Source organism: Eptesicus fuscus, chromosome 2 (genome assembly GCF_027574615.1).
Source record: "Eptesicus fuscus isolate TK198812 chromosome 2, DD_ASM_mEF_20220401, whole genome shotgun sequence".
NCBI lineage: Eukaryota > Metazoa > Chordata > Mammalia > Chiroptera > Vespertilionidae > Eptesicus > Eptesicus fuscus.
The window spans coordinates 74,776,292-74,804,120 of record NC_072474.1 but is presented as its reverse complement, the minus strand read 5'-3'; the positions used below and the strand labels follow the sequence as shown (position 1 = coordinate 74,804,120).

General features: G+C 39.8%; 1 protein-coding gene across 3 annotated transcripts in view; it reads left to right on the top strand.

Annotated features, from left to right (window-relative positions):
- Positions 1 to 3,290: 3,290 nt before the first annotated feature.
- YTHDC1 (YTH N6-methyladenosine RNA binding protein C1) overlaps positions 3,291 to 27,829 on the top strand; it is a 34,923-nt gene continuing 10,384 nt past the window's right edge. For 2 of the 3 annotated variants that reach the window (XM_008158739.3, XM_008158738.3), the window contains exons 1-10: positions 3,291 to 3,694; positions 10,810 to 10,911; positions 11,280 to 11,608; positions 11,728 to 12,145; positions 15,877 to 15,966; positions 16,419 to 16,472; positions 17,030 to 17,124; positions 18,300 to 18,408; positions 18,496 to 18,613; positions 27,504 to 27,588. In XM_008158739.3, the coding sequence (XP_008156961.1) occupies positions 3,667 to 3,694; positions 10,810 to 10,911; positions 11,280 to 11,608; positions 11,728 to 12,145; positions 15,877 to 15,966; positions 16,419 to 16,472; positions 17,030 to 17,124; positions 18,300 to 18,408; positions 18,496 to 18,613; positions 27,504 to 27,588 (1,428 nt within the window). In that variant the 5' untranslated portion in view covers positions 3,291 to 3,666. The remainder of the gene's footprint in view (positions 3,695 to 10,809; positions 10,912 to 11,279; positions 11,609 to 11,727; positions 12,146 to 15,876; positions 15,967 to 16,418; positions 16,473 to 17,029; positions 17,125 to 18,299; positions 18,409 to 18,495; positions 18,614 to 27,503; positions 27,589 to 27,829) is intronic. The other variant, XM_054728670.1, reaches the window with a different exon arrangement.

Here is a 27,829-nt window from a genome sequence, read left to right as displayed (position 1 = left end):
CCCCCAACTGCCCTCCCCTGCAGGCCTGGTCACCCCTGTCTTCCCTTGCGGGTGTGATCGCCCCCAACTGCCCTCCTTTGCCAGCCCAGTCAACCCTAACTGCCCTCCCCTGCAGGCCTGATCGCCCCCAACTACCCTCCCTTTCAGGCATGCTCCCTCCAACTGCCCTCCCCTGCTGGCCTCTTTGCCCACAACTGCCCTCCCCTGCAGGCCATCTTGTGGCGGCCATCTTGTGTGTTGGAGTGATGGTCAATTTACATATTACATCTTTATTATATAGGATGTGGGACTCCACCTTCAAATTTTGTTTTCCCTGTGCACATTAAGTCATGATTAAAGTTTACCTTAGGCCAAGGTCCTTATCCTTATGGTGTGGCCTTTTTGGACAGAAGGGGTATTATGAGATATTGATGTGGCCTCTCCCTAGAAGGGCCGGATCTCCAGCGTTCCCTACCATTGCTCTTCCCCTAGCTTTGTTTGTCTTCTAGTGTCTCTGTTCTGATACCAGCCCAATAATAGCTGAAATCTGGTAATCATTTCATGGTTCTACTCTGTACATGGATACTTCTGGGTACTTTTCATTGCCACATAAATTCTTTTAATTACAATTCATTACCATCAATTTAAAAATCATCAGACATTTACTCAGTATTCAAAGCTTGCTGGAATGTATATGCGTATGCGTGTGTGTGTGTGTGTGTGTGTGTGTGTGTGTGTGTGTGTGTTGTATGTTTATGTATTCAAATTGATATCCAAATAAGGTTCATAGTATTCGTTTTGTATGGCTGCTATAACAAGTACCAGAAACTGAGCAGCTTAAAACAATAGAAATTTATTATTTTATAGTTCTAAAAGATATAAGTTTGAAATCAAGGTGTTGACAATATCATATTCCTTCAGAAAACTGTAGGGAAGAATCCTCCTTGTCTTGTTTAGCTTCTGGGTTTTGCTGGCAATCCTTTGCATTTCTTAGCTACATATTACTCTAATCTCTGCCACTATTATCACATGGCTGTACTTTCCTTGTATGCCACTCTGTCTCCCTTCTCCCTTATGAGAACACTAATCATATTGGATTACGAGTACACTGTACACCACCATGACTTTATCTTAGTTACATCTGAAACAAAGGTTACATTCCGAAGTACTGCAGGTTAGGTCTTCAACACATTATATTGTGAGACACAAATCAACCCATAATATTCATGTACTGCAATTGGTTTATAATTTTTATATTTCTCATAAATTTATTTTAATGTATAGATTATTTACTCCAACTTTCTTTCCTCCTTTCTTGCAATTTATTTTTAAAGACACCTGCTTGTTTGTTCTATAGTTTCCTATTGTGGGGATTTTGGTAATATTTGTGTGCTATGCTCAACATATTCACCTGTGCTTTGCCCGAGCCTCAGAGCATGATTTCTCAGCTACTGGAGCGTTACTGGCATTCGGGTGGGATAATTCTTTGTGATTGGATCAGGGGCTTTCTTTGTGAGATGTTTAACAGCATTCCTGGCTTCTGCCCAATACATTCTAATAGCACACTCCCTCAGTAATGGCGACCATAAACTTCTCCAAGCATTTTTAAATGTGCCCAGGGAACAGAATCACCCTCGCCTGAAAATAGTCTTGATGAGATCCAGGTTTAATTTTGGGGCAAGATTTCTTCAGAGATATTATTATGTACTCCCATCAGGAGGCATATAATATCTGGTTATCTTTTGTTATATTAATTAGCAGCCACTAACAACCATTGGTCTGATCTGTTTACTGCACTCTTGGATACAAAATGATGATATCCTAGTTCTATCATTATGTCACCCTGGCTATGTATTAGCTGCAATACTTTCATAAAGAGAAACTTCCCTTCATCAATACTTGCTTGGTAACCCTGAATACAATTCTAATAGAAAAGAAAAGGTAAATAATGAATTCTTTTTGCTTACCAGTTTTCAAGATAATGAAATGTTCCCTAGCATCATTCAAAGGAGGCTGAAAAAATTTTGAACTATTATCAATTCGTGGAATAAAACATACTTGATGTTTCAATCCAATGCAATTTTACCTTTACAGAAGGTCCAAATATCTCAAATTTGTCCAGTGGGAGACGGTTTAGTTAGCAGCTCTTCTGAGTAATTTTGATAGGACCCTAGCATTTTTTTATTACTTCTTTCTGGTATGACAAAATGTTCTAGGTTGATATTGTAAATTTGCCTTCCCTACAATGATATTCTCTTAAGACTCTGGACTGTGTTTCCTTTGCACCTTACTCCAGACAATCTTTCCAGGGCAACAAAATCCATCTACCGAAATATTTTTTTAACCCACATACTTGATAGATATATACTTCAATCAATAATATTTACCAGGGATACGGCAATTGAGAGGGATGGTGAAGGCCAAGACTTACTGAAAAGGGCATGAGCCTATTTAAAGGCATTAAGGAGTACCTGACCTTAATGACATTAACAGCACACAATACTGCTAGTTCAAGGAAAGTCTTAGGTCAGTGGGAACCAGTTTGCAACCTGTTACAATGGCCATCAAGGAACAAGACACTCTAGGCTCATTCTCTGAACATAACTATTTCTTTTCATATAACAATGTTACTCTTTTATTTTTTTCCTTCAAATTTTCTTTCCCCTGTAAACTTGGTTATGAAGCATCAAACAAAATTACATTTTTCATTCCTTTGGGCAGTGAACTTAAAAAAGTTTCCTTGCATATTTTACCATATTATGTAGTTAATTTTTGGTCACTTCTATAGTTTAAATTTCTCAGTAGTCTGTTTCAATCAACTGTGTACCCCGAAGCCTCGATATATGTTTAAATCAAATTTATTATGTGAATTAGAATGCAATATTAAAAGACACTAGAATTCCTTCCCCCAGTTAAATGCAAAACCAGTAAGGCTTTTATGACCAATGAGATAGATGATTGCATGACTGCATCCTGTACTGCCTTTGGGTAAACCTAGGATACCAAAGTACAAGAAAGGGACCGGCCCAAATCAGGAGTCCCGCGGAGAGACAGGAAGCATCTTTACCCAGGAGCTAGAAGGTCCGCCAGTAGGCGTTTCGCGTGAGAAAACCGAGCCACCCCCAATGTACTCAGCGCCGCAGATGCCGGTAAATAACTCAGTCACCGCAGAGGCTTCGTGACTTAGTCTAAGGACCGCCAGCTTGCAGGGGGCGGGGCTACGTGCGACGTCACGTCACGTTCCGGCGCTGGTTTCGCTGCCCCGCCCCTCTCCGCACTGTGACGTTGCCAGGGAGGAACGAAGCGTAAACAGCGCAGGGCATTTCGGGAGCGGGATTGTTTCACGCAGGAAGCAGGCTCCATTTTAGCGCCGCCCGCCGTCGCCATCTGTTTCCCATCCCTCCCCCTGCTGCCCCCTCCCGTCCCCAAGCCCCTACGGGAAAGCCGGGCCTAGGCGAGGCTGGAGTGCCAGGAGGGAAGGGGAGCAGGGAGAACGGGAAAAAGCGAGGAGAAAAAGAGTGAGACGAGAAAGGTGAGTGGTAGAGGCCAAGGTGTGAAGCACGCAGCCCCGCGGACGGACTGACGGACGTTCCGGTGCCACTGCTGCCGCGGCTGCGGCCCACGCGCGAGTCGCGTCGAGGCGACGGCGGCGGCGGCGGCGGCAGCAGCGGAGACGGGCAAGGAGCAATGGCGGCCGACAGCCGGGAGGAGAAAGGTTAGTGCGGAGAGAGGTGACGGGCGGAGGCGGGGCGGGGAGTGGGTCGCGCCGCGGGGGTTCTCCGTGGCGGGGTGGGGGTTGGGAAGGTTAGCGTGCCCCGCGCGGAGCCGGCGCCCCCACCGAGGCGCCCGACGCGTTGGCAGAGGCCGGGCCTGCCCTTTCCGCTCTGGGTCTCCAGGCGCCCTAACCCTACATCTGGCCGCGGGCTTTTCTTTGATCCCGAGTCCCCTCTTCACTTCCGTTCGGCTGTCCTGGGCGCGGCTGGAAGAAGGCCCGCTCCGAGTTGCAGGCCCTTCGGTTTTATTTCCTGTTAGGATTATGCGGATGTAATGCGTACTTTCAGAACTGCCTTTTCTGTTAGGCAAAATTTTGAAAACCCATGTAATGCCACGGTCAAAGCAGGTAGTCTGGTAAGTAGGTATCTTTAACAAGGCGTGTAGGTAGGTGGATTATTAATCGCGAGGAGTAAGTGCAAGTAACGCCCGGCTGTTACCGTTAACTAGGAGAAGTGGTAAGAATTTGCCAGTTTGGCTCCTCGAATCCTTATTTTGGATAATGATGATGTTTGAGGAGATAGTTACATGACTTCGGCCCGACAAAAATTCCTGGTCACTATTCTTCTAGAAACACGTTGTGCGTAGCTCCCAGAGGGTACAACCAGGAACAAATGGGTGTCATTTATAGAGTTAGAGGATACGTTTACAGTAAACTATAGGAAGAACTGATGGTGTCAACATGGAATGTCTTGTCTTTTGAAATACCGACCTCCCAGGCCCTAGAGATGTTGATGTAGAATAGATCCTGGATCAATACATCTTTTACAACTCTAAGATTCCATGGTAGTTTTGGAAAGGTTATAGTTGATAAAAATACGACACAGTAGCCGTCCCGTATTTCACAGATCTGCCCTTCTCTGTGCCTAATTAACTTGGGGTGGGTGGGGACTTGTTAAATGGGCTCTGGAGTCAAGTTGCATTAGGCCTGTGCTCCTTTTTTTAAATTTTTGTATAGAGAAAGAAGAGTTCATGCTGCAGTAAACTGCTCTATAGGGACAAGCTTGGGAAGTGGAGTGGTTGGGAATATGTTTAAGGTATTGTTCCTATCCTAAAGCAGTTGAGTGATTAGGATATAGTAATTTAATTTTCCTTAATTGAATCCTGGGGGGAAAAAAATCTCCATCTCTACTTTTTTGAGATACCTGGAAGGAATGTGAATATAGGATTGCATGGTGTTAGTGAATAAAGGAAATTGCTTTTAATTAGCAGTCAAGTCAGTTATTAAATCAAATGATTTTAATCAATAATTCATTCAACATTTGTGTCAGTGTAATCTGTGAGCTGTGTGGGAGGAATGGGGGTTGTGGTGGGTGAGATGAACCAAATACAAAATGAGTAAAACTCAGTACTGTCAAGAATTATCTGTTGAAACTCAGTACTGTCAATTATCTGTTGAAACGTAGTTGTAAGTCAGTAATAGAGTTGATACAGTAATGTACATTGAGGAAGAAAAGTAGGTGATGTTTTAAATATTTTGTTTTGGAGAAGCATTTATTGATGAAAATGGAGTCTAAACACAAACTTTGTAACGATAATTGGGAAGTAGTTGTGCTGTTAGCAGCACTTAGGATAAATTGTCCAACTTTTGAAAGGCCTCACATTTGTGAAGTTTTTATAAAACTTAATTTACATAATTGAATTTGCCTGTTTTAAAACTTCTGATATAAGTGCTTATCATTGTAGTTTAGATCAAAGATGAGTAGAGTTAACTGGAAAAGCTAGCAAATACAAATCTACTGGAATTGCATATTTTGGAATGGGGAGATTTCTGGAATAACCTATTTTGCAAATAAGGAAACTGAGGCCCAGGATGTCTCACTTACTTGATCATTGTTACACAGCTAGAATAATAGCCAGAATTAGAATCAATACTTGACTTTTCCTTCTCATACTTGAACAAGAAAAAGTGGAAAGCTGAGTACCTATTATTGTCTGTTATCTTATATGAAATACTGGGAAATAATAGAGGTAAGCCTTGTAATAATCTTAGACATGTCACAAACCTTAGGTCCCTTCTAAATGATTTCATAAATGGTGTAAGATTTTGATAAGAAATTAGTTTAAATTGCAGAAATTTGCTATTAATCACAGAACAGGTAAAAGATTTTTGGTCATAGAGTCCTCTGATTATCAGGCTTTGCACATAGGCTGTGTAATAAAGAGACATTGAGTTCTATGCTTCTACAAATACCCATACTTGGAAGCTGAAGTCTATATAACTGGACAAGTTGCCAGTTCCTTCTGATTCTTGTGATTATTTGTCCAAAAAGTATATTTAAAAGAAGTTGGAATGTTGGTGGCATTAACTAATGTTAAATGCTGTTTTTCTATGTGAGGAAGTACATATCTTTTATACTATAAATATCTTGTATACATTTTATTTCTTAAGCTCTTATAACATTCTCTCTAAAGAATAGAGATATGGATAATGAATTACCACTTTCATAAGTAACATGTTTTCTGACATTACCAAACTGGAAGCTCCGTGAGGGCCAGGAGTATGTCTTGTTCACTGAATTCCTGGTGTACAGTAATTGTGTGGTTGTAAATCATTACAGGTTGGAATTCATTAAAAACTGACTAGCTATGTGACATTTGCTATTGATGTCCAAAGCTAAGTTTCGTGTACACACACACTCATCCAGGCAAGTACCTATAAATATCAACAGGCAGTTACGTGTACATACATATATGTATATTCCCTGAAGCTGTCATGGGGGAGAGTGACCACAGAAAAAAATGCCCTAGAAACCCCAGCTATTTTGAGTCTTCCCAGCCTAGGTGCCAGCCAGACATGAATGAGCAAGCCTTCAGATGATTCTAGCCCTGGACACTACCTGCAGGCATATGGGAGGGCGACCTACCTAGGTTGAGCTCCAGAACTATAGCTAATAAATTATTGTATTGTTTTAAAACACCAAGTTTTGTGGTGGCATGTTATATATACATAAATATATAACCAGAACATGTATATATTTGCTTTATTGGAAAAAAATTTGGTTTTGTGTTTGGGACTAGGTTTTGTATATCATATATTACCCTTGTTACTAACAAACAGTTTGTAGCAGGCAAGGTTTATTAGAATCTGGTAGCAATAGGAAAAGGCTTACAGGTTGAAAAACTCATCAGGAGATTCAAATAATTGCCCTCCTGTTTCGTTCCCCAAACACTGATATTTTTATTCTACCTGCCTCTTATCAGAGGTGAAGAAACTAGCTCTTCTATGATAACCTGGATTTTCTTAATTCCAAATCTCTTTCACCTCTGTGTCATATTTCAGTAAATAAGTAAGTGGCTTCAGTGATAAGAGAAAAGTAACTTAAAATATGGTCATTTAACCCTGCCTGTGTGGCTCAGTGGTTGAATGTCAACCTATGAACCTACAGGTCACTGGTTTGATTCCTGGACAGGGCACATGCCTGGGTTTTAGGCTTGATCCCTGGTAAGGAGCATTCAGGAGTTGCCTATCGAAGATGTTTCTCATAGAAGTTTCTACCTCTGTATCCCTCTCCCTTTTCTCTCTCTAAAAATCAATAAAAACATATATTTAAACAAATGTATGGTCATTTAGCCCTGGCTGGTGTGGCTCAGCTGGTGGGGCGTTGCCCTGTGCACTGAAAGGTTGCTGGTTCTCTGGTCACAGCACATGCTGGGGTTGCAGGCTCTTTCTCCAGTAGGGGTGTGCAGGCAGTGGATCGATGTTCTGCTCTCAGCATTGATGTTTTGCTCCCCTCCTCTCTAAAAATCAGTTTTAAAACATTTTTAAAAATGTGGTTGTTTATATCAGGGCTGACAATCTTTTTGTAAAGGGCCAGATAGTAATATTTTAGTCTTTATGTGGGCTTTGTCATATGTTTTTCCTTGCCATTTTTATTTTAACACAACCTTAAAAATACAGAAACCATTCTTTTCTTGTGCATCAAAGACAAGCCATGGGCTGAACTTGTTCTACAGGTCTTAGTTTGCCAATATTGTAATAAAACTTTAGCTTATTACGGTGGACTATAACAGATAAAAATGTATGGACTATTACATGAAGATGCTATAATTGATAAAGTAAATTTTAGATGCTATAATGTTGGTAATACAGAGCTTTCTGGTACACTAATTTGAAATTAATCTAGTGCATGCTACCTTTTCATAATTTGCACTTTGGTTGTTGCCTTATACTTTGTTTAAAGGTCTTTTTAATGTTCCCCATCTAATTTAACCCTGGATTTATTAGAAAGCCTGAACTCTAGACTCTTATCTCTCTTTTCTAGACAAGTAAATTTGGTCAATTTGAACTTCTATTTATCTGCAAAAGAATGGATGATAAAACATACCTTATGTGTTTCATATGATATGTATATCTGATAATACATGAAGGTTATAAAGTGTTAAAAAAGCAAGTATTGGTTAATATTGTCTTAAGAATGTGTAGGTGCATTCTAAAATTGCAACTAATCTCTGAATTTACTTATTATTTGTTACAGCTTTTTAAAACAATAATTCACTTTGATAATACAGAAGCTATGAGTTAGTCATGTCTGAAATTTAAGTTGATTTAAATGAAACTACATAGTTTTCTCATTTACTAGATTTGGCCTATGTAAAGTGTATAATTTAATGTGAAGGTTCAAGCTTTTGAGTTGATATTTCTAATTAAGAACTAGTGATTTCATGAAAAGAAGTAGCACTGTATTGCCTATTTTGTTGTGATAGTTTTAAATTTGTTTGTTTCTACAAACATATTCTGTCAAGATTTGTTGGGACTCACCTTTTTATTTTTATACTGCCTAGAGAGCTTTTACCCAAGAATTATTAAATATCTGCAGAATTTGGACTTTTTCTATCAAATTATATGTTTTTATTTATAATATAAAATCTGAAGTTATGTTTGCTACTATTTAGATCTTGAGGGAATTAATTTCCTCCTAGTGAAAGCAATGAATCCAGAAGGTGAGAGGAGCCTTTTTGGTTAGCATATTTGATTTAAAAGGATAAAGTTAAAAATTTAAAAATCCATATAGTATATATTCATTTTAGAAAAATGATAAAGTACAGATAAGTATTTTATCACCAAAGAAACCAGTTGCTGTGCCATTTCAGGCATATATAATTTTCAGATGTTTTTAAATAGGAACTAAGTCTAACTCCAGTGTTACCTTTTCTGTATTCTACCTAACCTTGCTTTTTTCCCCTTATTCACTCTTACATTAACTTTTATTTCTCTTCAGTCACTGATTTCTGTCACCCTTTGGGGAAATTTGAATCCCATCTAACCTGCTTATAGCCTCAAGTTAATAACCCTTGCTATATTAGGGGCTTTGCTTTTTTGACTGTAGCCATAGATATATAATTGTTCTGTCTCATTAGTTTGCATGACTTTTTACTTCTCTTTATCAGACCTTAAATTTGAAAAGAATTTTTGATACTGGAATAAGACCATTGTAAAAAATCAGTTTAAAGCACTAAATATTAGCATGTATTTCTAAGATTTACTTTGTCCTATTGGACAGAGTGAGGGTGGGAATGGGGTGACAAAACCAAATTGTATGTTTTCATGATCACTGAATAGTATGTCAGTTATAGCAGTAGTTTCCTTGTCTGAACAAGGTATACTTTAAAACAGGGGTTCTCAAACTTTTTAAACAGGGAGCCAGTTCACTGTTCCTCAGACCGTTGGAGGGCCGGACTATAGTTTAAAAAAAAACTATGAACAAATTCCTATGCACACTGCACATATCTTATTTTGAAGTAAAAAAACAAAACGGCAAAAGCACCCGCATGTGGCCCACGGGCCATAGTTTGAGGACGCCTGCTTTAAAATATATATTTATACACACACACACATACACATATATACACATTATTGATTTCAGAGAGGAAGGGAGAGGGAGAGAGAAGCATCAGTGATGAGAGAATCATTGAATTGCTGCCTCCTGCAAGCCCCCTACTCTACTGGAGATCAAGCCTATATCCCAAGTATGTGCCCTGACCAGGAATTGGACCATGACCTCCTGGTTCATAGGTCAATGCTCAACCACTGAGCCATGCCACTTGGGCTGAGTTACACTTTCATAGTCTATACCAGTAGCCTCAAACTTTTTTGATTGTGTAGCACATCAATAATTTTTTTCTCACAAGTTTATTTTAACATTATTTCAGACAAACAAAAGAACTATAAGACTAGTACAAATAATTTTCTTAATTGTCCATTGTGAAGATGTGATGCTTCTTTGTTCCTAAAAACTTAAGTATGTATTTCCTAAAAATTAGGACTGACTTTTACTGAACTGTATGTAGTATGTGTACTGTCAAAATCAGGAAATTAACATTGATACTATAACTTACAGACCTTATTTAGAATTTATTAGTTTTCCCACTTATGTTTCAAATCAAGTGCTGTATTGTCACTTTAGTCTCCTTTAATCTGGAGTACTTTGTTTTCATGACATTGACATTTTTTTGATGTACCTTAATTTGGGTTTGTTTGATGTTTCCTCATGCATAAGTTTAAATTTTGCATTTTTCATAGGACTATCACAGAATTGTTCTATTCTCAGTGCACCGTACCAGGCAGTCCATGATGTTGCTTTGACCACCCATTATTGATTATAGTAACTTTGATTACTTGATTATGCTGGACTCAGCTTTTCTCTTAGTAGTTAATAAGTATCATTCAGGGGATACTGAATCCTTGATAAATGCATGTTTATAAGTTATACACATGTATTTCCCATGATAATTTGTGCACATTTTAAGCAGTTACACAATTTATAAATTAAAGGATGAGATACAAATATAAAAGTTCTGACATTTGCTTTTTGTACCCCAGTATATACTTTCATACCCTATGGGGTATATACTCTTGGCTTTGTAGAGTAAGGCTCTGTCATTTCTTTTACTTGTATAGTAAAAGATTACTATAGGATTACTCTTATGTCTTCATCCTGAAATAAAAGCTTCTTGAGCATTATGTTCTTATACTTCCATAGTCTCAACATAGTAAGTACTTGAAAATAAATGCTTTAATGATAATGATTTTCCTTATTTTGATTTTCTTGTTTTCAGATGGAGAACTTAATGTTTTAGATGATATTTTGACAGAAGTACCAGAACAGGATGATGAACTGTATAATCCAGAGAGTGAACAAGATAAAAACGAGAAAAAGGGTAAGGTTTCTATTCTTTTTGTTAAAATGAGTGTATATAGAGATTTAATTTAAGAAAGTGACTTTGCTTTTGTACTTATTTGAGGCATTAATACCAAAGCAAAATCATAAACAGAGGTACCTAATTCCACATCAATAGGAGTAATGTGTTTTTTCCCCTTCAAATGTGTGAAATATCCCAAGTAAATGAATTTATTCCAAGGTTTGAAAGCTATGTTTTCTTTATGATTAACTTTGGAATAAGATTATTTCAGAAGAAATTTTAAATGAGGCTTTTTTCCTCTCTGATATATAGTATTTGTTAATCTTTGGTGAAATAAATGGAATACTTAAACACTTTTGTATATCATTTTAAATTGTGTTTTTAAGGATCAAAAAGAAAAAGTGACAGAATGGAATCTGCTGACGTAAAACGACAAAAGTCCTCTGTTCATTCAAGACAATTGATTTCTAAGCCACTGAGCTCATCAGTTAGCAATAACAAAAGAATAGTTAGTACAAAGGGAAAGTCAGTTACAGATTATAAAAATGAGGAATATCAAAGGTCTGAAAGAAACAAACGTCTAGAAGCAGATCGGAAGATTCGTTTATCAAGCAGTGCCTCCAGAGAACCTTATAAGAGTCAACCAGAAAAACCTGGTCTCCGTAAAAGGGATCCTGAAAGGAGGACCAAATCCCCTACACCAGATGGGTCTGAGGTAGTAAATATTATTTCAGATATAAAACAAAGCAATTCTTTTTGAGGCTTTAGAACTATTTATTCACTCTGACCTTGTCTGTGATATGACTGCTGATTTTCTTTTTCTTTAAACATCAGAGAATTGGGCTTGAAATGGATAGGCGTGCAAGCAGATCCAGCCAGTCTTCTAAGGAAGAGGTGAACTCTGAAGAATATGGCTCTGACCATGAGACTGGCAGCAGTGGTTCTTCTGATGAGCAAGGCAACAACACTGAGAATGAAGAGGAAGGAGTGGAAGATGTGGAGGAGGATGAAGAGGTAGAAGAAGACCCAGAGGAAGATGAAGAGGTGGATGAAGATGGAGAGGAGGAGGAGGAGGAAGAAGAGGAAGAGGAGGAGGAAGAGGAAGAAGAGGAAGAATATGAACAGGATGAGAGGGATCAGAAGGAAGAGGGAAATGATTATGACACTCGAAGTGAAGCTAGTGACTCTGATTCTGAATCAGTTTCCTTCACAGATGGGTCTGTCAGATCTGGTTCAGGCACAGATGGATCAGGTAATATTTGTATACAAAAGTTTGCCCTTTTTAAAAAAAAAAAATTGACCTGATTGGTTTTACTCTTGAACATGTTTCAATTGGGTTATAAAATATTTGAGGAGATGGAGGATGTTAATAAGACAATCTTGTGATACTTTATAGTTAATTATAAGCTTTTTGAGTATTATAAATACATTTGAATAAGTTGTACAGACCTTTGTAAAGGCATTTCCTTCCTAGCTTGATTGGCATATTATAAATGAACATAAGTGTAATTGTTTCTTAATGTCTTAATGTTATAAATTCTTAGATTTTCATATTACCAACAGCTTATTTAAATACTGATGTACTTGAAGTATATTCATATGGCACCTGCACACTAGGTATTAAAATGTTTCCGTGTTAAATGCCTTTAGATTTTCATCATGTGGCAATAGAAATGGAAACAATTCTTTTTCTTTTGGGAGCACAAGCTTTTTTTTCAATTCTGTATCTGTGTTGACTGACTGGTGCAGGGTCTCCAAAGGGCTGGGTGTAAAATTCTTGTGGAGAGATTGGGTAAGAGCCATCTTGGGTCATTCCTTCATTACCACAAGTCCTACCACTTTATCCTTATTTGATTCATGCAGTGTAAATGTAGGAATGTTAGGTGGTTTGGGGAGATACTCAGCGAGTTCAGCAAAGAGAGATCATGGTACTTAAAAGAGCTTTGGCCACTCTATAAAGATTATATGAAGATTATACTTTCACAGCTGTCTTATTTAAAGATTCTGTCAGACTGCTACATAAACAAAATGTACTAAACATTGGAATACAAGTTTCTAAAATGATGCTCATCTGTAGCAAGGTACTTAATAATACTTTATATTTTTGTAGAGAAGGCATTTCAAATAGAATGGTATCCAATAGTTTTATAAAACCTTGATAAACCTACTAGAAGACCCTTCCTTCCTTCCTTCCTTCCTTCCTTCCTTCCTTCCTTCCTTCCTTCCTTCCTTCCTTCCTTCCTTCCTTCCTATACCCATCCTTAAGAGATACCTGGAACTATTTACTTTCACTATTAAAGGAAAATTTGCAGATTTTCCTTCAAAGATCCTTTATGTGGAACATGTTTTAAGGAGTGTTTAGAATATACTTAGTATTTATCATGGAGTAGTTTCTCTTTATAATGTGCAAAATAACTAATTAAGTGGATTTGGGGCTTCTTGATTAGAAGATGTTATTTTTTAAATACAAGGGATTACAGTTTAGTTTCTGTGCCATGAGGTTTTTTGTTTGTTTTTGTGCCATGAGTTTTTAGATTTCTATTTATTTTACCTTATTTTTTTAGTAACTTTTTTTTACAAGAGTGACACACTTTGATAGTTGTTAAAAGTTGTTTTTTTTTAAATATATATTTTTTATTTCAGAGAGGAAGGGAGAGGGGGAGAAGAGAGAGAGAAGCATCAGTGATGAGAGAGAATCATTGATCGTCTGCCTTCTGTACTCCCCCTACTGGGGATTGAGCCTGCAACCTGGGCATGTGCCCTTGACCAGAATCGAACCTGGGACCCTTCAGTCAGCAGACTGACTGCTCTATCCAGTGAGCCAAACTGGCTAGGGCACTAAAAGGTTTTTTTGATTACTGATTGTTCTTTTGACCTGAGAATAATAGATGGGAGAGGGGATCATAAACTTAAGAGCAGTGCGAGTTATTTATATAAAAAAAAGATGAAGAATGCTTGGAGATTTCTCATGGTAGTGGTAGATTTAACATTACATAAAAACAGTTGGACAGGACTTCATTTGTGCTCCTATTTTTTTTTTTTTCTTCATTATCTTTGTGAGAGATCATTTTAGTACTTTGAACCATAAAGGTTTTTTTTAGTTAAATTTACTGGGTAGAATTGGTTAATAACATTGTAGACATTTCAGGTGTACAACTTTATAATATAGCATGAGTATACTCACCACCCAAAGACTAAATCCCCTTCCATCAACATATATTTGACCCCTCTAAAGTATTGTTTTTAAATAACAAGATATATATCATCCTTAGCGATCAATTCATAATGATTAGATGCTTAAATACTATTCAGAGGAAAAATGAAAAACATGCTAGGATTTTTGAAAGAAATGATGTAAAAATATTTTAAGGAGGTTTTAGTTTTTTAGTGTCATGTGGATGTCTTACTGATTCAGTGAATTGTTACCTACTGTATGCAAGGCACTATATAGGAATGTGTAGTCAGTGAATGAAACAAATGCTTTACTTTAGAAAGAGATGATTTTGCATGCACACACACATTCTCAGTCATTGTATACTAAAAGGTTCAATCTATTCACAGAATTAGGTATTATTCAAAGCCAGCAAGCCTGGAAATAAATGCATTTCTCTATAGCTGGTTATTTGAAACTAGAGGCCTGGTGCACGGATTCGTGCACCGGTGGGGTCCCTCAGCCTGGCCTGTGCCCTCTTGCAATCCAGGACCCCTTGGGGATGTCAGACTGCCAGTTTCAGCCTGATCCCCACAGGCCAGGCCAGGCCGAGGGACCCCGCTGGTGCACAAATCCATGCACCAGGCCTCTAGTATGCATATAAGATCTTTGGTTAATCTCTGCCCCTCTTCCCTCTGAGATTCATCAGTCTGTTCCATGTTTCCATGCCTGTGCATTGAGCGTCTGCCCCCTGATGGTCAGTGCGCATCATAACTACTGGTCGAACAGTGGTTTAGGCTTTTACATATATATAGATAATAATTTTGTCCCCGGGCTTGCTAGCTATAAATGGTCTTGGCTTGGCTTTGTAATTGTTCGATTAAGTGCTGCTTTGCTCTCCCTTTCAGCTCTAAAGTAGGAAAATGAGTGTCATTTATAAGCTTCTTGTTACATCTATTTGGAGAAGTAGTTATTAGTAAATTACAAAGGGAAAGATGCTTCAACTAAACCAGTGATGGCGAACCTATGACACGCGTGTCAGCACTGACACGCTTAGCCATTTCTGATGACACGCGGCCGCTGAGGCTGCCGCATGCTGAGGATGAAACATTTGCAAAATAATGTTTTTTCCTCAAAGTGACACTACCCGAGTTATGCTCAGTTTTTTGGCGAAGTTTGACACACCAAGCTCAAAAGGTTGCCCATCACTAAACTAAACTAAAAGAAAAGGAACTTAGGATGTCCTTGGAGTTTTTCATCTTAGACATAGAATCCCCTTTCAAAAATAGTAGTAAAATATCTTGCCAAAAAATCGAAAATTGGCTCAATAAGAATAGAGTTTAGGGTTTGTACAGGACATACATTTGAAACTAGTTTCTACCACTGAGTAACTGTGGGACACTGGCCAAGTTACCTTAACTTCATCTAAGATAGAATGAGTTGGAATTGTGATGAAGCCTGATAGTATACTTTAAAAAAAGAGGGCCTAGAACAGTGGAACCTGATACAGAGAATGGAATACAGTAAATTATATTGAAAGAAAAGTTGAGTTTGCTTTGCCGATTTTCCACCCCCTCTTGAAAAACTTTGAGACCACCTTTATATATAGGATAAATGGTTCACAATTATGAGCATGTGTTTTTATTTTATTGGAGTTGGGGGAGAAACAACAAAGTGTTCTTAAGTTTTTGAATAGTGTCTTTGAAATGAAACACCTCATCAGGAGAGAGATTAGCAATGATTAATATTTAGGCATTACACAAAAACATATAATGATACTACCTATACCTATGTTGTAATGTTTTAAAAAATCTTGTTTGAATTCTTTTTAGATGAGAAAAAGAAGGAAAGAAAGAGAGCTCGAGGCATCTCTCCAATTGTTTTTGATAGAAGTGGAAGCTCTGCATCAGAGTCATATGCAGGTATTCTCATTTTACCCTTTTTTGCAGTTATATCTGACTGACTCTAATGTAATCTGTAGAAAGTGTGTGGAGGCTGTAGTTTAGTGTGAACTTGTTGGTGGCATGTTCAGTGTAATAATTCTAGAGAAAACTAAGCTTTTTCTTATTATTTTAATCCTGTTCTGTTACTGCTTAAGTGGAATTTCACTTTTTTTTTTCTTTCTTGGAAGATGATGATTCAGTGACTAGTTTTCTGAGGGGAAACTGTTCAAATATACATATTTTAAAAAAATCCAAACAACCCAAAAAGCAAAACACTCGTACACATTGAGAAGTATTTTTTTTGTGTGTGTGTGGGTGCGCCAGGAAGAATAATTTGTCTTAAATGGGAACTTGATGTGACAAGACTGTAGAAATTTTGTCTTATCTCTATTAAAGCTCAATCTGAACAAATGTACTTTGGCTAAATACAGGTTCAGAAAAGAAGCATGAGAAATTATCATCTTCCGTTCGTGCTGTCCGAAAAGGTATCATTTAAATTTGAAATTGTTTTCATTGCATGCTGCATAAAGCCATTATTTTGCCTTATTGGTTATTCATTAATAGTTGGTTTTAATGTAGTAATGTTCTGATATATTAATGAAAAAAATAATGTCTTACATAGAGCTCCATGTTCATTTATTTACTCTATGTCTTTTAGAGCAATAGTAAACATATTCAGGATATGTTACAGTTTTGGGGCACAATGGATGGTATATATTTTTTGATAGCATAATAGTCTATTACTAATCTTTAAAAGAATAATCTGATGAAAGAAATCTAAAATTTGTAGCCATTATCATACTTAAATATGGATCTGATATATCGGAACATCACTGGATTAGGTTTACCATTTTGCCAAATGCTGGTTCTTTTCTTAGTTTTGTTTTATTATGTGTTGTGGCTTAGCTTTACAGGTTGAATGGATGACTATGAATTTTAAAAAATTTATCTGGGTTGTGGAGGGCTAATTTCAGTTAATTACACTCCTTTTTATGATAATGACCTCTCATTAATCAATTTGGATTTCTTTTTTTTTTTCCAGATCAAACGAGTAAACTCAAATATGTCCTACAAGATGCAAGATTTTTTCTCATAAAGAGTAACAACCATGAGAATGTATCTCTTGCCAAAGCTAAGGTATTAGTGTCAGTTCTGTTGATATTATCCTAATCTTGAAAATTTTAAATGGGAAGGTCCAATTGATTAGCATAAGATACTGTCATTTTTTATAAAAGCTTTAAAGGTCCAGAGCCCAATGCCACTTAGGGTCTGCTTTGTACTGGTTAGACAATCTAATAGTAATCTGAGTTTCCTTTTAATCTTTTAGATTTAAAATAAATCTTATGATTTTAGAAGTCAGATATTCAATATTAAATAATATGTATGTATATGTATTATACTTTATACTGTAAAAGATGTGTTTCTGTTGATTTTTGTGTTTCTATATTCAATTGCTAATTTATTTGTACTGACACTTTTTTAAAGGTTTCTTTAACCAGTTTTTGCTTTATGTTGATGACTTGTTTTAAACCTTGAGATCTTGAAAAGAATTCATTTCTATGTGGATGTGGAGAGCTGCTTTTATTTTTAGAAGGGAAGAATTAGTTTAAAGGTCTACCCAAGGAGTGGATTTAGGCAGAATTAAGCATTTAGTGTGAATGAGATTTAGTTTGAGCAGATTAAACTGAATTAGAGCTGTTGCTTGACCTTATCATTCTCTTTTTAATCATTCATAACAAAGAATTGCTTCAAATGCTATGGAAATTAATTATGTTCTGGCTTTATGTAAAGAACACAGGTCTCTTTCAGTAAAACTTGATACATAAAACTTTGAACTTAGGTAGAAAAACTTATAAATGCTAGAAACTTGACAGAAATTCTTATGGATTCACAATAATTTTTAGTTATTTTGTCACAGTTTTTCAAGACAAAAAATGTATGTGTTGTGACTCACCTTCAAACAACATTTTTTTTTTTACTATAGTAAATGGCTATGATATTAAAATATTTGTAGGGAATTATTTTTATTACATAGAATTCTAGCCCATAAGATTTGAATACACCCCCCATCCACATGTGTTTCTCTAATTGTTTTAATGATTTTGCAAAGGTTGGTAATTTTCTATGTATTTTTCCCAAGTTAAAAAAAAATTACATTATTTTGACAACTGATAAGAGATTTTTTCATTCTAGCTTACGTAAATTTAAAGTACAATAATAGTAGTAGTTTTAGTTTTTTATAAATATAACTGGAAATATGAAAGATTTACATTAATTACAATCTATATGATTTTGTTACATCATTCATATAGGGTGTATGGTCCACACTGCCAGTAAATGAGAAGAAGTTAAATGCTGCATTCAGATCTTCAAGGAGTGTTATCTTAATATTTTCTGTCAGAGAGAGTGGAAAATTTCAAGGTAAAGAATAAAAATAATTTGGACATACAAAAACATCGATTATCCTGTATTAGCATTTTTGTATATGTTGTGATTTAATTCCCTTAGGATTTGCAAGACTTTCTTCAGAATCACATCATGGAGGATCTCCTATACATTGGGTGCTTCCAGCAGGAATGAATGCTAAGATGTTGGGAGGTGTCTTTAAAATTGACTGGATTTGCAGGTAAGTTATAATTACAGTTGCCTTGGTTTTGAATGAATGGGTTACCAGTTGGGAATGTTAAAAATCCATGGTATTTAGCTTTAATTTATTCTCATTATTTTTTTTTTTTTGGGGGGGTCTTATTTCTAGACTGATTTGGATCACAAAATTGAACAATGTTAAAGTAAAAATAACGTCAATATGCTTAGCTTGTCTTGTTTACTACCTTTATAGCCTATTATGGGATGCAAAATGCAAAGGTTTATTTAGTCGAGTTTTATGTACTTTATTTTCTATTAGTAATACAGCGGTAAATTTATCATGAATTAGACGGTTGGCATTTTATCTGGCATATATCTATGTAATGTTAATGACTTAACATGTTATTTACTGTGGAATGGGAAAATTTGCCTTGACTTTGCTAACATTTTAGAGGTGGCTAATTTAGTTGTGAACAGATTGTGTTTTATAAGGAATTTAGCAAGCCATGCTAAGTTGGCATTGTGATCTTTTGGAAACTGGAATAATTAAGATCTAAATATGTTTATAACAAAAATATTTATTTTGAACACTGAGCTACTGCCACTATTATGTCCTTACTTAATGATCATACATTGTTTAAAAAAATGGTTAAAGAAGTAAATTTAGTTGGTACAAACAAAACTTTAACACTACATGAAATGGACAGTATCCTTTGAAGAAGAACTGCAAAATGGAAAAGGCAGAAATCTTTTATAGAATAAAGAACAAGGAAGAGACAAATAAAAAATACCTGGTTGACTGTGTCTACACGATCAGCCTTTTTTGGACTATGAAACACTGTCTAAGCGAATCTAAGTTTTAGTTTGCTAACATGGCACCTCCATGTTGGGCCTAGAAAGTTATTTAAACACGTATAGAGCTAATTATTTAAGTGAACTCTATGGCATGTACTAATCTATTATCTATAAAATCATTTTAGTTAAATAAAAGTGACCTGAAAGAGACCCTCTGATATTTTTGTAAGTTATATGTTGGCTTAGGTGATGGATTTTGATGCGGATGGTGGAATTGGATAAGAAGAAGAAGAAAAGGAAGAACATGAAAACAAACTGATGGGGTGGGAGGGTGTGTGGGTGGGATAGAGAGCTGCCTTTTTTATGAAGCAGATGTAAAGAGAAGAACAAAAGGCAGAGATAAAGAGTAAAGTTGCCAGCCTAAGTAGTTAAACGTTTACTATGGGACAGTGAGGAACTTTGAAGATACATGGGCAATCATATAGTGAAAATAGTCTATTAGGTTGATTGTTAATAGAGTAGCAAAAAGCTGTATGCATAAAAATATATCATTACTCTTCATTACTTTCTAGAGGGAAAAATTAGAAGCAATCTAAATTCTCCCATATATGAAACTGGTTAAGTAAATTATACTTTGTTACTTAAATGTAATATGCAGAGATAATTATCCATAATACAAAATGGAAAAGATACAGCACATGAAAAAAAATAATGTTGGACCATAATGTCATGGTGGTGAGAGTGTAGATGATATAAATTCAGGGTTTTTATTTTATTTTATTTTTTTAATTTTTATTTTATTTTATTTTTTTTGATTGAGGTATTATATGTGTACATATCTTACCATTACCCCCCCCACCCCACACCCATACATGCCCTCACCCCCCAGAGTTTTGTGTCCATTGTTTATGCTTATATGCATGCATACAAGTCCTTCGTTTGATTTCATAACTCCCCCACCTCTCCCTAACTTTCCCCCGTAATTTGAAAGTCTGTTTGATGCTTTACTGTCTCTGTATCTATCTTTTGTTCATCACTTTATAATGTTCTTTACTATCCATAAATGAGTGAGATCATGTGGTATTTTTCTTTCATTGACTGGTTTATTTCACTTAGCATAATGTTCTCCAATTCCATGCAGGTTGCTGCAAATGATGAGAATTCCTTCTTTTTTATGGCAGCATAGTATTCCATTGTGTAGATGTACCACAGTTTTCTGATCCAGTCATCTGCTGATGGGCACCTAGGCTGTTTCCAAATCTTAGCTATTGTAAATTGTGCTGCTATGAACATAGTGGTGCATATATCCTTTCTGATTGGTGTTTCTAGTTTCTTCGGATATATTCCCAGGAGTGGGATTACTGGGTCAAATGGGAGTTCCATTTTCAGTTTTTTGAGGAAACTCCATACTGTTCTCCACAGTGGCTGCACCAGTCTGCATTCCCACCAGCAGTGCACGAGGGTTCCTTTTTCTCCGCATCCTCGCCAACACTTGTCGTTAAATTCAGGGTTTTTAAATATAAATTCATAATTCTTAGAATTAAAGTGAAATTAAGTTATAATCCTATCTAATAATAGACAAATATGCAAATTGACCATACCTCCGACACACCCACAAGCCACGCTCACCATCCAATCAGAGCGAGCATGCAAATTAACCCAAACCAAGATGGCTACAGCCACAGAGAGCAAGGTTTCCTAGGTAACAGAGGAAGCCAAGCTTTCTGCCAGCCGTTGCAGGCCTAAGCCTCCACTCAAGCTACAAAGTTTCAATTATAGAAGGTAATTCAAACAAATGGCAGCAGAATGGAGCTTGAGAGAGCAGGCCAGGGTTGCCGCCGGCAACAGGGGAAGCAAAGCTTTCCACACACCCTGGCCGGGCCCACCCGCTTAAGGCAACAAAGTTTCAATTATAACCCCAACACAAATGGCTGCCGGCCTCGGAGGGAGCCCCAGGCTTGGCTCTGCTCCAGGCTACAAAGTTTCAATTGTAGAAGGAAAATAAATTCCAGATACCAGGTCCTCCGCTTGGGTTGCCAGGGGGCGTGGCCAGCCTGCAAACCACCACAGGCCCCTCGCTCAGGCCGCCCCACGCCCCAAGGAACCCCCACCTGATCCGGGACGCCCTTCAGGGCAAACCAGCTGGCCCCCACCCCTGTACCAGGCCTCTATCGTATCTAATAAAAGAGTACTATGCAGATTGATCATCACTGCAACACACAATATAGCTGCCCCCATGTGGTCAAAGATCCTGCCCCCATGTGGACACAAGATGGCCACCACAAGATGGCCAGCAGGAGAGGGCATTTGGGAGGCACCCGGCCAGCAAGGGAGGGCAGTTGAAAAGGACCAGGCCTGCAAGGGAGGGCAGTTGGAGGTGATCAACCCTGCAGGAGAGGGCAGTTAGGGGTAACCAGGCCGGCAGAGGAGGGAAGTTGGGGGCAAACAGGCTGGCAGCAGAGTGGTTAGGGGGTGATCAGGCTGGCAGGCAGAAGCGGTTAGGGGCAATCAGGAAGGCAGGCAGGCAAGCAGTTGGGAGCCAGCAGTCCTGGATTGTGAGAGGGATGTCCCAGATTGGAGAGGGTACAGGCTGGGCTGAGGGACAACCCCCCTCCGTGCACGAATTTCGTGCACCGGGCCTCTAGTCTATATTAATAAAAGCATAATATGCTAATTAGACTGAACAGCCGAACGACCTTCTGGACGAAGCCACAGCATTGGGGGCTGAGGCAGAAGCAGTTAGGGGCGATCAGGCAGGCAGGGGAGCAATTGGGGCAATCAGGCAGGCAGGCGAGCGGGTAGGAGCCAGCAGTCGAATTGCAAGAGGGATGTCCAACTGCTGGTTTAGGCCCTAGGATCAGGCCTAAACCGGCAGTTGGACATCCCCAAGGGGTCCCGGATTGTGAGAGGGTGCAGGCTGGATTGAGGGACCGCCCCCCCCCCCCCCCCCGTGCCGGAATTTCGTGCACCAGGCCTCTAGTTAAATTATAATCAATAAAATGTAAAAAAATAGTTTATAGGGAAAACAAGGTGCCAATTATTTCTTACAGAGATAGACGATTATTTTTTGGATGGATAAAATTGTAAAAGCCTAAGGACAAGCTTTTTAATCTATGTTTTTATGATTAGAAATATTATTGGTGTCACTGGAATATAGTTGGAGATGATACTTTCCTAAGGAGTAGGAGGAAAATAATCTCCCAGTTTTAGATTGACTGCAACAAATTTTGTTTTGGATGTGACTTGTTCTGTTTACCTTATTTTCAAATTACTGATAATCAAATTTGTTTCTAAATTTTAGAAAATAGGCTTAATTTATTCATAGATTATTATTTTCATATTCCTCTTCATTGACTTACTGGCTGTTTTACCAACTTGTTTGAAATGTATTTAGCAAAAAAAGAGGTACAAACCCAAATTATTCCACTTACTAAGATTTTGTGCACTCTTGTACCACTCTTTTTTGGGGGTGGGGGGGATTAGGTATTTCTTTGGTCATTTTTATTATTTCTTTTAAGAATATTGTTCTGTTTAATTATTGTATTTTTACTGAGATCAAGTTTAGTAAACTTTATTATTCTAGAACATCATCCATTTCTTCTAGGTTCTGAAATTTATTTGCATAATATTGTCCAAGGCTGACTTCTATGAGTTGTACCACTCCTGATGTGTGATGTAAGATGTGTATTAGACTAAGAATCCTAATCTGTTAGTACTACTTAGTGAGCATATTCATTCCTCACCATCCACTTCCCTAGTACATTCACATCACCACACCACAGAGCAAGCTACCTTGTCACTATAACTTTAGATATACTTCTCTTTCCCTATAAATGTCAGGGTTTTTTTTAAGGTTTAAAAATGCATATAAAATTTGAGCAGTCAATATTTCTCTTTAAGAAAATTCAGGTAAGATTAAAATAAATGATTATATATCTTGTCCAGTGGACCAGCTTACTTGTTTGTTTTTTCTTCTTCATTTTGCTTTTGCTCCAAGCCCTTTTCATTGCTTTAAATGTCATAATCCTTCCTGCATTACCATTTTACATAAGGCATTTCCTGACTCATTTGTCTTTTAGGCTTATACCTGTGCCACTTTTTCCAGGAAGTTTTCTGATTATTTTTCTCTCTTAGAAGATATATGACCATCACATAAAAACTAAAACTTTTGTATTCTATTTATTATACCACCTCTTTTACAGAATAATGGTATATGCTTATTCTTCTTTGATAGCTGTTGATAAAGTAGGAATGAAAACAGCTTTTGACCTTATTTATCTATGTATATTCTTTGAGTGTTTCATTTGCATTGTAGATAAACCTTGTTTTTTAATTAAAGCATTTAATTTAGTATTACTCATTTTATACACAAATAGATAAAACCATATTAAATGCTGTTAATTTTTTTTTTTATTACTCCTTGACAACTAACAGATATTTATTACATGTTGTGTTTGCTTTCAGCACCATGCTATGTTGGTAAAGAACTACAAAAATAAAGCATACCCTTTTTAACCCTTTGCGAAAAAAGCAAGTGAGTGCAAAGGGTTAAGTTAGTGAGACTATTTTGCCCTATGGCTCAGAGAGGAGTTAAGAGTTTAAAATTATATAGAACTAGAGGCCTGGTGCATGAAATTTGTGTGGGGAGGTGTCCCCTCAGCCCAGCCTGCACTCTCCAATCTGGGACCCCTTGGGGGATGTCCGACTGCCAGTTTAGGCCCAATCCTGGCCTGGTCATCCCCAACTGCCCCCTTTGCTGGCCTGTTCACCCCCAGCTGCACTCCCTCCCCCCTGCCAGCCTGGTTGCCCCTCATGGCCCCCACGCCGGCCTGGCCCCACGCAGCCTGCTATTCAGTCGTTTGGTCGTCCCTCACTAACCCCTGGTCATAGGCAGCCATTTTGTGAGGGTCAATTTGCATATTACCTCTTTATTATATAGGATACTGCACTGGAGTATAAGTGGAGGGCATAATTAATACATGCAAATTATATACTTACAAATAAACATTTATATTAACAGCCATTCTATGGATGATGGGTAATAATTGCCATATATAAAGGGGAGGACACTTGAATCTGCGAAAGCAGCCTTGAACCAAGGATAGGGCATATTTTGATTCTGTATTAACTACCTGATTAAGATTTAGCTCTTTGTTAATCATTTAATAAAAAATACAGTTTTTTTGAGGACACAATTAGATATACTAAACATTTTATATGTCCTTTCATTTACAGACTACTTAAAACAAATAAGAAGTAGGTGGTAATATTATCCTATCTAATAATAGAGTAGTATGCAAATTAACCGTACCTCCGCAACAAAAATGGCGGCCCCCATAGCCACAAGATGGCGGCGACCAGTACGCTCATCCCCGCCGGAGTTCCCCAGTCCCAGGGAGGACTGCCGCTGAGAGCCGGGCAGCTCGGGGTGTCCGGCTGGGAGGCGTCCGCGCCCCCACGCCGCCATCGCCGCCCGGAGGCCGCCCGGGGCGTCCGGCTGGGAGGCGTCCGCGCCCCCACGCCGCCCGGAGGCCGCCCGGGGTGTCCGGCTGGGAGGCGTCCGCGCCCCCACGCCGCCATCGCCGCCTGGAGGCCGCCCGGGGTGTCTGGATGGGAGGCGTCCGCGCCCCCACGCCGCCAACCCCTCCGGGAGGCCGCCCGGGGTGTCCGGATGGGTGGCATCCGCGCCCCCACGCCGCCAACCCCTCCGGGAGGCCGCCCGGGGTGTCCGGATGGGAGGCGTCCGCGCCCCCCGCCGCCAACCCCTCCGGGAGGCCGCCAGGGGTGTCCGGATGGGAGGCGTCCGCGCCCCCACGCCGCCATAGCCGCCCGGAGGCCGCCCGGGGTGTCCGGCTGGGAGGCGTCCGCGCCCCCACGCCGCCATCGCCGCCCCGTGGCCGCCCGGGGTGTCCGGCTGGGAGGCGTCCGCGCCCCCACGCCGCCAACCCCTCCGGGAGGCCGCCCGGGGTGTCCGGATGGGAGGCGTCCGCGCCCCCACGCCGCCAACCCCTCCGGGAGGCCGCCCGGGGTGTCCGTATGGGAGGCGTCCGCGCCCCCACGCCGCCAACCCCTCCGGGAGGCCGCCCGGGGTGTCCGGATGGGTGGCGTCCGCGCCCCCACGCCGCCAACCCCTCCGGGAGGCCGCCAGGGGTGTCCGTATGGGAGGCGTCCGCGCCCCCACGCCGCCAACCCCTCCGGGAGGCCGCCCGGGGTGGCGTCCGCGCCCCCACGCCGCCAACCCCTCCGGGAGGCCGCCCGGGGTGTCCGGATGGGAGGCATCCGCGCCCCCACGCCGCCAACTCCTCCCGGAGGCAGCCCGGGGTGTCCGGCTGGGAGGCGCCCAGGACCCCACGCCGCCATCCCCTCCCGGAGGCAGCCCGGGGTGTCCGGCTGGGAGGCGCCCAGGACCCCACGCCGCCATCCCCTCCTGGAGGCAGGCCGGGGTGTGTGGCTGGGAGGCGTCCTGACCCCACACTGCCATCCCCTCCTGGAGGCAGCCCGGGGTGTCTGGCTGGGAGGCGTCCGCGACCCCACACCGCCAACGCCTCCCAGAGGCAGCCCGGGGTGTCTGGATAGGAGGCGCCCAGGACCCCACACTGCCATCCCCTCCTGGAGGCAACCCGGGGTATCTGGCTGGGAGGCACCCGCGCCCCCCAGGGAGCGAGTCAAGTACTGATGATTATTCCAAAGGAAAAGTTTAGAGAAAGAGAGGATAGAAAAGGAATAGAAGGAGAAAAGTAAGAAAGGACAAAAGATGAAACATCAAGAAAAAGAAAGAGAAGAAAAAAAGGAAGAAACAACCACAGTATATCACCTTTCCAAGTCTCATGAAATTCCTGTTTAAGGAGTTTATTTTATGATTCTTTTAGTTTGGGTTTACATTTTTACTGTTTTGTCAAGACCACAGCAGGTACACGGTCCAATATGTTTTTTTTAAATAAATTTTATTGATTTTTTACAGAGAGGAAGGGAAAAGGATAGAGGCTAGAAACATCTATGAGAGAGAAACATCGATCAGCTGCCTCCTGCAGTATGTGCCCCCAACCAAGGTACATGCCCTTGACCAGAATCGAACCCGGGACCCTGAGTCTGCAGGCCGACACTCTATCCACTGAGCCAAACCAGTTAGAGCTGTCCAATATGTTAAAGAAAAAACCCTATCTAATAAAGAGAGAATATGCAGGGGAGGGCATTTGGGGGTGACCGGGCTGTCAGGGGAGAACAGTTGGAGATGATCTGGCTGGCAGGGGAGCAGTTAGGCGTCGATCAGGCTGGCAGGGGAGTGGTTAGGGCAGTGATGGCGAACCTATGACACGCGTGTCAGCACTGACACACGTAGCCATTTCTGATGACGCGGCAGCATGCCGAGGATGAAACATTTGCTGCTCCTGAGGATGAAACATTTGCGACTAGAGTCTTGGAGTTAGTTTTTTCCTCAAAGTGACACACTACCCAAGTTATGCTCAGTTTTTTGGCCAAGTTTGACACACTAAGCTCTAAAGGTTGCCCATCACTGGGTTAGTGGGTGATCAGGCTGGCAGGCAGAAGTGGTTAGGGGCAATCAGGCAGGCAGGCGAGCAGTTGGGAGCCAGCAGTCCCGGATTGTGAAAGGGATGTCTGACTGCCTCTTTAGGCCCGATCCCTGTTGGGCCTAAAGAGGCAGTCAGACATCCCCCGAGGGGTCCCAGATTGGAGACTGTGCAGGTTGGGCTGAGGGACACCCTCCCCCAGTGCACGAATTTCGTGCACCGGGCCTCTAGTTCTTTATAAGATGTTGAAACTTGGGCTCAGAGAAGTTAAGAGAGCTGGAACTCAAACACCAAATTGTCTTGGTTTCCAAGCCCGTGTTCTTAAGCACTATAAATATTTTTTAAATTTCTTTATTTAAAGTATCACATATGTCTCCTTTTCCCCCCATTGACCTCTCCCCAAAAGAGTATTTTTTAGCTCTTTTTGAGTACACTCAAAGTGGAGAGAGTGCATCTCTGAAGGGGCTCCTCCTGGGAAATCAGCTCTGCCAGTCTCAGTGACTCTAACTTTTAGTACACTTAAATCATGAGTAATACTACTGAAGGTAGTGTAAGGTCCTTAAAGGATTCTGCAAAAGAACATAATTACTATTACTTTGTATTTAGGCGTGAATTACCCTTCACTAAGTCGGCTCATCTCACCAATCCTTGGAATGAACATAAACCAGTCAAGATTGGACGTGATGGACAGGTTTGTTTGAATTGATTCTTTAAAAAATACATTTAATCAACCCTCTTTGAGATCTTTATTGAAGGACATTCTAAGCCATTTCTGTAAGAATTTGGGAGCAGGATTAAGAGAAAATGTTCTTATTTGGAGTTTATGATTATTGTGGTTATGACTTGTTAATAAGACCTCCATAACATTAGAAGCTTTATTTTGTACTTTCATTAATACAATTGAAGGAAATGTTTTTGGAGAGAATTAGCCT